This window comes from Eucalyptus grandis, chromosome 5 (assembly GCF_016545825.1).
Source record: "Eucalyptus grandis isolate ANBG69807.140 chromosome 5, ASM1654582v1, whole genome shotgun sequence".
NCBI classification, from domain to species: domain Eukaryota; kingdom Viridiplantae; phylum Streptophyta; class Magnoliopsida; order Myrtales; family Myrtaceae; genus Eucalyptus; species Eucalyptus grandis.
Genome location: NC_052616.1, coordinates 32,535,789 through 32,549,511, shown reverse-complemented (window position 1 = coordinate 32,549,511; position 13,723 = coordinate 32,535,789). Strand labels below are relative to the sequence as shown.

General features: G+C 37.1%; 1 protein-coding gene across 1 annotated transcript; it reads right to left on the bottom strand.

The window, feature by feature from the left end:
- Positions 1-2,610: 2,610 nt before the first annotated feature.
- On the bottom strand, positions 2,611-9,354 carry LOC104444830 (prefoldin subunit 6). The gene is made up of 6 exons (XM_010058586.3): positions 9,206-9,354; positions 8,786-8,918; positions 8,621-8,691; positions 8,283-8,407; positions 6,496-6,556; positions 2,611-2,960 (listed from the first exon to the last, which is right to left on the bottom strand). Exons 2-6 carry the CDS (start codon positions 8,862-8,864, stop codon positions 2,904-2,906), a joined length of 393 nt encoding a protein of 130 aa, XP_010056888.1. The 5' UTR covers positions 8,865-8,918; positions 9,206-9,354; the 3' UTR covers positions 2,611-2,903.
- Positions 9,355-13,723: the final 4,369 nt, after the last annotated feature.

Genomic DNA, 13,723 nt, shown 5'->3' with positions numbered 1-13,723 from the left:
GTGATGGTTGCTTGTCTACATAGAAGCAAAGCTACAAGTAAAAGGAAGCATCTTCAAACAATGTAACATCTTAAGGATTACATAGTGGATTTGAGTTTAGATTTGGGCGGTTAGAGTTGAGAAAGTGGCAGTGGATAGGCCGAACCACTACAATTGTACTTTCAATTTGTTCCAACCTTTAAAATTGTTTCTGGATAAGCACGATTCCAGCGCTTGTTCTACACATTGTGTTGCGCTTTATGCAAAAAAGAGTCCCCAGGTTTCTTAGGTAACCAGTTTACCCCATCCTAGTTTGTGCCTTATCCATTTTATCAACTTCTTCCACCATCAATGGCGCCACTACCACCATCGTCTCTCTCTCCTCGTGTGTGTGTGTGTGTGTGTGTGTGGTGTTCATGCACGCGGGCACTTCTCAATGGTCAAAACAACATTGCGCTATGGAGCTCAATGAAGAGCTTTGAATTCCATCTTGCCCGGTTCTTTAGAGGTGACGGGTACCCAAAGAAGGCACCTCCTCTTGATTTGCCCGGTTCTTTCGAGGTGACGGATACCCAAAGAAGGCACCTCCTCTTGATTTGGTACGCGTGCAAGATACTGACGAGATCTTCTATGGCAATGACTGGCTCGTGTGTGTGTGTGTGTGTGTGTGAGAGAGAGAGAGAGAGAGAGAGAGAGAGGTCGTCAGTGAACAAGCCAAGTGAACAATCTAGAGGCAACATTAGCAACAGCTTCGACAGTGGTGACAATTAAGGAAAGCGACTTTGACAGAGGATAAGGATGTACTAGACAAACGTTTCGAGAGACATTTGATACTAAAATTTGGGATTTGATTGTGTATCAAGAAAGCTAAGTGAGTCCACCATGGAGACGGGTACTCAGGATGCCAACCAAGATAGAGAATCCTTATCTATAAAACCTCCACGTTCAATGAAATTAGTTGGCTACTTGAACTCTCTAGGTAGAGTTTCAGAAATTATATTGCTAGCCAAAAGATAAAATGCTTTTCAAGAAGGATTAACCATTACCAGTTGTCGCTGTACTCTTGCCGAAATAAAGTCCGTCTTGCACTTCTTTTTGTTATGTACATTTTGAAAAGAGTCACTTACATGTGTCATTTACAATTAGCTCAAATCGCTTATGTAGGCATCAAATAGACACCACATCAAATTAAATCTGTAATCACCACCACGGGATGGCTGCCATGGCCTTACCATAGGGGGCCAGAAGGATGACAACGGCTGCCACCACGCATTGGTGATGACCGTCTCATGCAACCACGAGCACGTTTACTTCTTGTTGCATCGTTCCCAGGGTTGAAAGCCAAGTCAAGCTACTCGTGAGTAGCTTTGATTTGGCTCGATGACTACTCAAAACCAACTCACCTAAAATGCAACGAGCTCGAACCCAATTATTTTGTTGAACTGAGCTCGAGCTTGTCAATACTCAACCCAATAATAAGCTGTCAAGCCTAATCAAGGTTCCACAATTTAAAAAAATACATATTCATACTTATAAAAATTACCACAAAATACTTAAAATCACACGATATTCTAACTTCATAAAGCTCAAGCCAGACTGCTAGAGTTTGATTAACAAGTTAATAGTAATTGAATCAAGATCAAAGAGTCCCAATTTTCTAATCAAGTCAAGCTTGAGAAAGGGAATTGAAACTCTTTTGAGTTCAAATAAAGTTTCCAATATCTAGTATGCGTGCCAACTCAAGCTTGAGCTTTAACAGTGTATTGACTCAACTTGGTTCGGGATAAACCCTAGTCTTCTAAATCAGAGAGAGAGAGAGAGAGAGAGATGGATCCATCAAGTTAGAAGAGAGTAATTCATGTCAGCAACATTTAAGCGATGTTAAATCCACGTCTGAAAAATCCTGCGTTCATGGACAAATGTCCTCTAGTAGCACTTTCCCATTTCAGTATCCCATTGGGTCACTAAGACACCCAGAAAAAGAACAGAACTATGAAATTCAAAAGCCAAATTTCCCTAACACATCTGTCTAGGAAAGATTGCTTCCACTTGCTTCCACTTTCTAGATAAGATATTCCGACGGTAGAGACGGTTCCCAAGTTTTTCTGGGCCATGGCATCAGCTAAGACTTTCAAAGGGAAAATTTCAGTCGCACCACCTCATTTCAAAATACACTTTTAAAAAGACTCCACATTTCCAATGATCTCATGCAATCACTCTAGTCACATAGTTGTAAACACACTCCAGTTTCTCATTGACGAAACTTGTTCCTCAATGAAGACAATAGAGCATACGTACAGTTTACCATTTTATGAAACTCGACTTTTCACTGCTGAAACCCAACATAAAAGGTGCATTCTCACTGTTGGTTTTATTTTTATTTTTCATTAGTTTTAAAAGTTTCCCAATTTCCACAATAATACTTCAACTGAACCCAGAACAACAGAGTTTCCCCATCAGATGTTCCATATCCAGAAGATGCAAGACAGAGCCTCTACTCCTGGACTTTTCTGTAAAGAGTAACCATCAGCAGAACACTTCTCAACAGATCGTTTGACAAGCTACACTAATATTGACGGATGTGCCTGGATGCACCAGAAAAGTTAACTAGCTTGAAGAGATGCAGCAAGCTGACGGGAGAAATAGAGAGAAAAAATAAAACTACATTGGAGCAAAAATACTCAAGACAAAACCTCCACTCAGACTTTTTCTGTTAACTATCAGCAGAGCACTTCTCAACAAATCATTTCACAAGTTGCATATATCTTGACATATGTGACTGGATGCACCACAGAAGACAACTAGCTTGAAGAGATTCAGCATGCGCTGACAGGAGAATGGGGAAAGAAGAAAGATACAACTGCACTGGAGCAAAAACGTAACGATTACCACGCACTGGTGGTTTAACATATACCAGGTCCAGATTATGCCTTTGCTTTCCCCGCCTGCAGAGATTGAATCCTCTGTTGTAACTTCAGGATCTGCACCATGCATAACATAAATATGAACATCACGAGGCCCTTCCTAATAAAACAAATTTTCCATGACCAACTTCTCAAACAACTAACCAAGCAACTTCATCAAGGAGACAAATTATATGAGTGCTAATTCAAAAACTTATTAGAATGGAACCATAAGCTGTTCTCTTAAAAGGAAAAGTATTGTTTATAATTTGGTGTAGTCATTGTGACCAATTTCTCTGGCTTCACATGCCAAAACAGCAATACTAGACAGTGTATCAAGTTAATCACTCTACAATATCTAGAAAGTTAACAGAAGCTCAAAGGAGAAGATACACGTTGCCAACTTAAAAGATTATTTTGTTCCCTATTGCACTACACTCTGACAAGCTACATCAGTTTAACCCAAGTGGCAGCCCATGATGGTGAAGTGTTCCCCACAACTGACTTGCCTCCAAAGCATGTGATATGAAGTTTCTTGAATGAATTGGTACTATTGTTTCAAAAAATAACACACTGACTTTACAGGTAGATAGAGAGACTCCAACAAAGAGCTTCGGTAGTTTGCAATCTCAGACATAGAATTCACTGCCCAATTGAAGAGAATTTCACTAGCAATCTCTTCAAATGATTTGTTCTAATAATTATGCAATGCGTGGTTGGGCATGATTGGTAAGAATTTGGGGCAAACAGATGCATGTGGTGGAAGTGAAAACTGGTAAGAATTTGTGCAGTCTCTTTGTATGTCCAAAGAAGGTGATCAAGTGGAAACAAAACCATTCTAGAGTATATGTGGCAGTTGTTTGGTCGATGAGACTTCTGTTCTTTGGTTGGTCTATTTCTAGGGGTATTCGGAGGATCATTTTCAATCTATGTTAAGTTAATACTTAAGAGGCCTCTTAGCTACTGGCTTCAGGAACTGCCGGATGTCAACATGTAAAGGCAAATTCAGTCTTTGGGATATTCATAAACTATGCTCATGCTCAAAATGGCAGAACCAATATGTGCTAGAAATTCAAAGCTCCATGAACACTCAAGATGAACTGCTCCATAGAATGGAGTGTTGTTTTTGGTAGTTTATGCAGCGTCAACTTGCTTCCCAGAAACACTTCCCTGCATTTGAATGTTTGTGGAAATTGGAACATAATTTGAGGGATTTAATGGATTCATGAGGCTTAACAGGAGTCTTCCCCCTACATTGTTTATGAATTTGCTTATTCGAAACAAACAGAATGTGAGCTACATTATCTTGACTATCAAAGAAATAGGCACTAGATTGAACATTTAGCTCCATTCAGATGATTCACCAAAAAGAGAAAAGAGCGAAGAAATGAACTGAAGGGAAAGAAAGGCCAACAACAACCCAATCTATCCAACAATAACGACGACAAAAATACAAGGAAACCACAAAGACCAAAGTTGCTAAATGACTGCAATTCTAGCTTCAATAACCGGAACTCTTGATCTGATGGGACCAAACCCAAGATATCCAGCAAGGCTTACAAAAGAATGTAAATGAAATAAGGTCAAACTTATTTTGTTTCTCAGTAATGGTCTGGTCCCCACTACCAACCATGACCAAATTGATCAGCTAAAATCCATTACTTTGATTAGTGCTTCTCGCATAAAGAATCTAAAGAGAAAACTTTGCTGCTATTTTCATGGTCAGATGGTGATACCCAAAGACATTGTAGGATCCTAAAAAAGTTAGCTACATAGGCAAAAACCTATATGGGATGAAATGGCTTCTTGGCTTGCCTTTTTCTTTGGTCAGCTTCTTGGCTTGAATTTGACTCTACAAATTAGTGTTTGACTCTTACAAATTTGTGTAACTTTTTCAGTCAAACAATTAAGTGCAAACAAAAAGTATCTTATGAATTATGTATTCCACATTTTAGATTACAATTTTACATCTTTCTATGATATTTCACTCAAAGACCATAAGCTGAAAAGGGCAAGTTGGCTTCTAACTACATCTGCCTACAAAACTGTCACTGTGTTTGATGAAAGGCTGAGGGGAAGACCTAACAGGATATGGAATAGAACAATGTGAAATGATATGAAGTACTTAGATCTTACATATTAATTTTTTTTTTTTTGGGGGTCAGATCTTGCATATTACCTGACTTGATATAAAAAGAGCACCATTATGTCGGATTCATATAGCAGACCTACCTAACGCTTAGCTGCGGTAGTTGTAGTACCTCTCCCCTTAAGGTTCCAAATGCCTATAAATATTATTCATTTCTCAAAGCAAGATTTAAAAGAAGGAAGAAAGTCGTACACGTAGACACTACCAAGACTTGCAATGAATTGAACAATAATTGTGTTTCAAAGCAAGAGAGCCTGAAAAAACAATGCCCGAACAGTCCCATGTCTCTCTTGCATTTGGTTGGACCAACAACCCAACTAGTGAGTTCCATGCAAATAATGAAACCCCTCTCCTCAGGGGACACATAGTCAAAAAACAATGCCCGAACAGTCCCATGTTGCTCTTGCATTTGGTTGGACCAACAACCCAACTAGTGAGTTCCATGCAAATAATGAAACTCCTCTCCTCAGGGGACACATAGTCTCTCTTAATTGACAATATGACATGCTTAGTCACCCTATTTCTTCCTGAGTTCTCTTGAGGAGAAAAAAATCTCTTGTTACCAATTAGTACATCACATTTATTAGAGCGAGCCACATTTGATTCAGAAGCGAGGACCAAGTAAAACTTAACATCTTTTATCTCTCTTCCACTATTTGATTCTGCAAACATTAATGAGTAACAAGAAGCATAACTAAGTGTCTTTATAAGGAGGATTACCGCAAAGAACGCACTGAGATCAATGCTGTTTTATACTAGCATAAGGAAAATGAGTATCTTAGCAATAATGATCATATCAGACAGAAGAAAACATCCTAAGGAATGAAAAAGGGTACAAACTAGAATACTTATAGATTAATTTCAGGACATTTCCCATTAAGCGATTTATATGAATCATTAATTTTTCTTTTATGGAGTTTCTACATTATCGTCAGCCAAATTAACAAGTTCACCCACTTGTTGTGCAGCCTAAATTATTCTTTCAAATTCAAAGTTTGCCGAGATTGTCATGCAGCTTAATATTATCCATTGCAGGCCCCATTCAATACTAGCAGGAGCATAAAAAGAAACCTGGTTAGCTGTACTGCATGACGATACCATTAAGAAACACATCTAAAGCACCAGAAAGGTAAAGTTCAAAGGGAGAAAAAGTAGTGAAAACACATTGTATATCATAAGGCCTATCCACTTCATCTGAATTTCTCTACATGTCTATAAACAAGAGACTACATAAAGAGCTAATAGATAATTCATTAGCATGAAGGAGAACCTTCATAAACTTAAGGAGATAATGCCCCTCCACGTGAGTTCAAATGGTTATGTACTAGAGGCAGACAGTCACTGGACCGGCAACAGGATATGAAATCATTACAAAACACAAGCATATCAAGTCAGACATAGTAACCATAAAACACAAAATGAAGCGCACATTCATGTCAGAGTTCAGAAGGATAGATCACAGACCATATCTCTCTTGCTGTTCTGCTTCTCTTCCAGATCCTGCAGAGTCGCATCAAGACGCTTCCTGCATGCAGGATCACCAATTAAAGATTAACCTATGTGATCTGTCTATGAGCCATCCGGGTAATATTCATAATCTGAAGCACAGCAGTCATCTTTAAACCAAAAGGTGAACTTTTGATGCTCCACCAAATTAGATATGATATAACCAAATATTCAGATGAGAAAGTGAAGCAAAGTGTTATAAAGATCAGTAATAGTCATTGCCAACCACTACATAATACAACCAATATCTCATCCCTGGAAATTGCAAAAGCATGCCCTTTCAGTAAGACCCCTATTATCATTAATTTGTAATTAATCAAACTGCATCTTCTACCAGATTGTCTTTCAAAAAGTTTAAACAGTTAGATGCTGTTATCCTTCTTTTTTTTTTTTTTTTTTTTTGTTAAATAGGTAATAAGGGATTTTATTAAAATAAGAAATCCAAGTACACAAGGAATTGACATAGCAGAAAAAATCATAAACAGGGATAACTCAATCCACAACACGTCGAAAGCACAACACACTCAAAGACACATATCTGGAGATACTTATCTCAAATTTTTGTCATTAATTAAAGGGATAAGCTGCTTAGGAAAGAGAGTAAAATGAATTTGAGACTAAAATCTTAAAGATATCCTAATAAGAGATAAATAGAAAACTATTGAAAAATGTCAAGAGAATCTCTTAAAATACCATCTAGAAACTAAGTAGGTAACTTCTATATCAACAATAAACAGTATCTCTATAATCATAATTAAATCTTGAAGATACAAGAAATAAATTATTAAAATTTCTAAAATATTTACCTAAAAATTCTTAATTCCTAAACAAGTAAAAATCTTACTATTCTCTAATGAAATTATGCTTACACAAGCAAAACCCATCCATGAGAATAAAATTTTGTTTCTGAGAATCTCTATATATAAGGCAGCCAGATTGCTTTATAAGGTAATGAATAAGGGGAGAAATTCCCCTAGATAGTACAATTTGGTTGGGCATATCCTCTTTGCTCCTCAAGCACACATTACCATTTTGTTGTAAAAAATGTAACCTTTACATAAGAACACCCGCAATAATAATCATATGAAGCCATCCTGCTAAATGAAGCAAGCAAATGCATCGACAACATTTTGTGTCAATATTCCATACAAACCTATTAATGCAGCGATAGATTAAACCATGCCCAAATTGCATTTAACATGAATAACATTGACACTTACTTCTATGCTCGACCACTGTTTTTTTTTTCCTGTGATTTAAGATCATGATTTGAAAAATTCTTTCACTGCTATTCATAGAAATAACCAGTAGATGGAGAGAAGTAATATTAGTGAACTATTCTCCCTTATCTTGCTCCTCGATCATATTATCTATCTTAACCTTAGATAAGCTGTAAATAGTAGTTTTTAAGTGAAGAATCATACCAATTTAAGTTAAATGCTCTAGCTCTCCTCAAACTTTACTATTCAGTCTCTGTCTATATAATATATATGCCACACTGTTTACTTCCTAACATAATCTAGGTATAATTTATAGCTTTTTCAAAATTATACACACAAAACGATATAAAGCAACTGGGTGAACTTTAAATTAGAATTAGACAATGAAATATGTAAAACCTTAATATCAGATACACAGACACACATGGACACATCTCTAGTCTAGATCACATCAACTGGTAAACCAATGAAGCCATGAGAAGATCACAATAGCAATAAGAAACCAAGTGTGGTCTGTTAACATACAGTTCAGCAGAGATATAATCAATTCTCTTGCGCACATTTGCATTTGCCTCTGCCAAATCCTGCTTGACAAGTACAGGACCAATCAACTTGTACACATTCGCGTCTTCATTAAGCAAATCCAACTCCTACCAGCACCAGCAAACCCAATTAGAGATTTCCATGAATTAACAACCGAAAAAAGCAGTGGAACAATTGGAAGATGCATCCATCTCATATTGTCGCTTGCTACTAGAAATAATTATATACAACATACCAGTCTCATCAATGTTCATAATATCCTATTCTCTAATCCTCAATTCTTCAGAAAATTACAATACTTGGAAAGAAGATAGAAGGACCTTAAGGACGAGCTCATTCTCCCCAAGCTGGATAGTGTACTTCTTCCTCACTTGGTGATTCTTGGCAATGTCTGTTGAAATTTCATTCACAGTTGAGGCATCATATTCTATTGAGAAATTACCGATACACATATATGAATATAAATAAACTATTGGAGCATTTGCCTTTCTGGAGTTTGCTCAAGTCGTTAGCCTTGTTCTCAAGATCCCGCTGTAGGTCTCGAAGTGCTGATGAAGTACTCATCTTCTTCTTGGGCTTCTGTCACCTCTCTATGGAAACCGATTCCTACCAATTCTCCTGCAAAATCAATCCAGTCAACATAGAGGCAACGTGAAATTCAGCCACGAGTAATTGCCAATATACAAGCTAAGGTGAACCGCCATAGATCTCTAGGAAGGATTGCACAGTTAGGTAAAAGTTGAATTCATGTATCTCTAGAAAAGCGCCATTGCAGTAGAAGGAATCAAATTTGCTGGAAAACAAGTTCGCCAGGGGCAACGAGAGAGAAACACACATAAGACATAGAGAGAGAACGGGCGAGCTAGGGCACGAGAAAGAGAGAGACGATCGGAGTGTTGGGGCACCTGAGGAACGGCGGCGGCGGCGGCGGCGGCGTCGGCGAGGGTTGCGCGACTGTGGCGTCGCTGCGTGTCACGAGTCGGCGGTGAGCGACCGAGCAGAGGCGTTCGGGTGAGCCTTTGGGTTGAAACGTGAGAAGGGGGCTAATTAGGGGTTATTCAAACTACTTTTTTTCGTTTTATGTATATTTAGATCCTAAGTCTTTTAATCTATATATATTATAAATTTACCAAAGGTTTTATCATACTTAAGTTGCTTAGGAAGACGAGATGATTATCAAGTAAATTTACATTGTTTTGCCAAATTCAAATAACATTTTGTAAGATTGATTCATTCATCCTTCCAAATTAATATATATATATATATATATATATATATATATATATATATATATATATTGATAGGTATATGTAGTTGGAACTTAAAAAAAAAACAAAAATCTAATTATTTGACAGTGGTAACTAATGCGATATATCATAAGGAACAAATGTAGGTTTTACAAGTATCAAATTACAAAAGAGAATAGCAACTGCTATTGGTAGTCAAGTTGACTAATGACTTTTGCAAATTTAGTCTATATTAGGTTTGATTTGTTTCGTAAAAATTGAACAATTTAAAAAAAATCATAAAAATGATCATTTATATTATTTAAAATAATTAGTCAATTGAAAATACTTCAATTATCGACAAATTTATGTCTAAACATTTGTGAATGACAAAAATATTTTTTGTTCATTCATGTTTGTATATTTTGAAAAATGTTTTCTAAATCATTTATTTTTCGTAAAACAAACAAAGCCTTAATGTACTTACATTTAACGTGTGAAAGATGCTATCTCACACTTAAGTTGCTTGAAGAGGGAGATGACTATCAATACTTGTATACTGTTTTGCAAAGATTATTTAAATAATTTTGGCTTAATATCCTAAAAATTCTCCTAAATAATTTTGGCTTAATATCCTAAAAATTCTCCAACTTTAATTCTTCTCCCAATTCTACCTTTTATCTAATAAAAAACCTCCAACTTCAAGTCTTGTCCCACAAAATCCCTAATTTTAGGTCCAATCCCAATTCAACCTTAAAATTAATTTTGTTCCATAAAGACTCACAACTTCAAGTTCAGTCCCAGTTTTATCCTTATTCTTTTTTTGTCTCACAAAATATCCTCAAGTTTAAATTCAATACCAATTCTATTATAAACTTTTGTTTACCTCTTAAAAAATTCCCAACTTTTGGCCAATTTCAATTTCACTCTAATTTTTTTGTCTCATAAAAGATTACCAACTTTTATTTAAGTCCCAAACATGCTCTCCATTAACCCTTAGTCAAAATCGCCCTTAATAATTTTGTGCTTAGTTTTCGATTTCTCGTGCTTGGGAATGTTCCCATCTCTCGTGGTGGGAGAGCTCGTGCTCGGGTTGTTTGAATGGCTTGTACTTTAGAGTTTTCCATCTTTTGGTTATCGAGAAATTTTTTACGGATCATTAATGCAGCCAAATTTATGAATTAAGTAAAAGTTTGTAATTTCTTATGAGACCCTAAAAATCTTAGGGTAAAATTGTGACTGGACAGTAAAATTTGGACAAGACTTAAAGTTAAGGGTTTTTCAGGGGATCAAAAAAATTATTGTAAAATTGAGACTAGACTTAAAATTATGAGTTTTTTTTACGAGACTAAAGGTAAAATTGGGACCAAAAGTAAAGTAGCGGGTTTTTTAGGGTGTTAAAAAAAATACTTCAAATTTGATAATATTAGCTAATGCAATATATCATCAGGTTCAAATGTAGGTTTTAGATCAACTTAATTACAAAAGAGAATCTGATTTAATATAATTTAATCTAGACTGATATCTAATATTCAGTAATATTATACTAATACCGACTTCGTCGGGATGTTCTTCAATAAAAATTCTTCCTAGACAAGTTTAACCCAAAAAAAAAAAAAAAAACGATTTGAAACCTTAATTTAAATTGTATATATAAGTCTATTATGTAACATATTCCATATTTAATAAAATGAATGGTGCAGGAATAGTGAAGAGGCGACATGGCCTATTTGGATAATTTTCCATATCTTTCATATTCTGACTCTACAGTCATATGTACTTCATTCTAAATACTATTTCTACGTTTCACCTAACCAATCACTATTGAAAAAAAGGGATAAGTATATTACAAATCTTAAGATTTGTCACAAAGATATAATTAAATGCTAAAACTTTTAAAAAATACAATCACGTTCTAAAATTTTGTCAAATTGGGCAATCAAGTTTATTCATTATCACCGTCCTACTTAACTAATGAAAACTGCTAACGCGGATTTCTTATTATTTTCTATTTCCTACATGACATGGCTAAAACAATGAGGACGAAATTAAAATGATGTCGTTTTGGCCTAAATTTGATTTTTTAATCTAAATGTCATATTAATTAGATTAAAAATAAATGAGATTAAGGAAAAAAAAAGAGGAAGAAGAAGCTCAGTGGTGGGGCAAGGGTTGGGCCTCAGCTAATGGTCGACGATCTTAGCAAACCGCAGGCAAGGGTCCACAAATCTTGTGGGAGGGTTGTGGCCTACCCCAAAATCGGGCTAGGGTTACTAGCCTGCGTCCAGACATGGTGAGGGCTTTCACACCTTCGCTCGTGGCCAATAAGGCCACAATGGCCTCACCTAGGGTCTTCATGGCCTCGTCAACCGTTGGTGAGGCTCTTGTGGCTGGTAAGGGCCTTGCCAAAGGCCTAGTGGCAAAAGAGCACTAGCCACAATGGAAAAAAAGGTAAAAAAATTCAAAAAAAAGTTCAAAAAATGTAAAAATTGTCAACATTAGCGTTAGTTATCTTACATGTTATGTTGTCTTACGTAAGATGACAAACAGCGATTTTTTGCCAAAATTGGCCGGAAAAATGCAATGGTCAAATTGTCAAAAGGTATTGGCCAAATTAAAAGGCTTGTAATGAATTAGTACAAGTACACTAGATTTAGAACTTTTTTGGTAATATCACTGCCATATTGTTAAATGCTCTAGTCATTCTTTTCTAGTAATAGTGTGCATGGCATAAGGCCACTAACCTCTTTTCATTAATTGAATTCAATTGCTCAAGCCTCTCTCTCATTTAGTCTGTCTCTTGGAGTTTGGTCTTGGTTAGCATCCTGACCATCGGTATCTCCACCACTATAGGTGATACCGCTTCCATTCAGAAACTAGAGTAAGGAGTTGCTCTCATTGAAGTTCTCAAAGTTGTTCTATATGCCATAAGAACATTTGGCAACTTCTCATGCCAACCACTTATGTTACAATCATCTCTTTGATGATCTTGTTGATATGCTTATTTGCGACCTCTATCTCTCCATTCATCTGTAGCTGATAAGGAGTCAAATCATAAAGATGAATCATAAATTGTTCACATAACTCTCCATGAGACAATTTTTTCAGTTCTTTTGCGTTACTTGTTATTAAGGACTTAGGCAGGAGAAAATATTCAGTGGTGAGCAATCACCACGTCATCGTCCTACGTGGCACGCGCAAGCCTGAGTGGCTCCACTAACGAGTCGACACGTGTCGTTGGACTTTGACTAGCTGGAAAATAGAGAAATAAAAAGTTGGAGGGTTTCTTTTTCTCTCTCCTGACAGCTGACTGAAAAGAGAGTTTGTAGAAGCAATAATTAATGCTTTTGCCACTCAAAACCTCTCTCCCCATTTCAATTTTCAAGCAAGTCTTCTCCTTCGTTGAGTTGAGAGGAAAGAAACGAAGATATCTTCTCTCTCTTTCTCCGGCACGCCCGACTGCTCCATCTCCCCGTCGCCTTCCCCTTCCCCTTCCCCTTCCCCTTCCCCTTCCCCAAAGCCTCCGTAGGTCACAAATGCTAAAAGCACAATATCCTAATGAAGAAACAAAAAACCAACAAACCCCAAATTTAAAAGCACAATATCCCAATGAAGAAACAAAAAACAAAAAACCCCCATCTTTGCAGACCCCTACACAGCTCCTCTCTTTTGGCTCACACGAAGCTTATTTCTCATGTGAGTGGGGGCCTCTCTTCTTTCCAAAGCCAACAACTACACAACACTAGAATTTTCCAAAGACAAGAACTACTAATTAGTTAACCAAGCATTCAGAAAATGTGCAGAACCAACGCTAGAAAGGCGATGACAGCAACGAACGAAGCGAGCTGCGTGTGAAGGTTGAGAGGGCTTGGGACCCAGCAGTTGCAAACTTCTTCTGCTTCGGTGGCGACGCGCCTGAGCCCAAAATCAAAACTGAGCCTTGCGCAATTTCTTTCGTCGACGTTGGAAAAGCGAGGAAGGTGACAAATGAAGCGAGCAACATGTGAAGGCGGAGGGGCTCAAGACGCAGCAATCGCAAGCTTCTTCCGCTTCCGCTTCAACCCAAAATTACAACTGAGTCCGTCACGGTTTCTAGAGCCAACGCCGGAAAGGCAACGATGCCAAAGTTGAACCCAAGCTCTGGTCCATGGCTCTAACCACTCGCCTACAGCATCAACTATAGATGCCGTCGAACAA

Coding starts and splice junctions, on each gene's coding strand:
- LOC104444830 (XM_010058586.3), bottom strand. CDS start 8,864: ATGAGTACTTCATCAGCACTTCGAGACCTACAGCGGGATCTTGAGAAC. Junction 8,408..8,620: donor AGAATGAGCTCGTCCTTAAG/GTCCTTCTATCT, acceptor TGGTGCTGGTAG/GAGTTGGATTTGCTTAATGA. Junction 2,961..6,495: donor AGAACAGCAAGAGAGATATG/GTCTGTGATCTA, acceptor TGCATGGTGCAG/ATCCTGAAGTTACAACAGAG.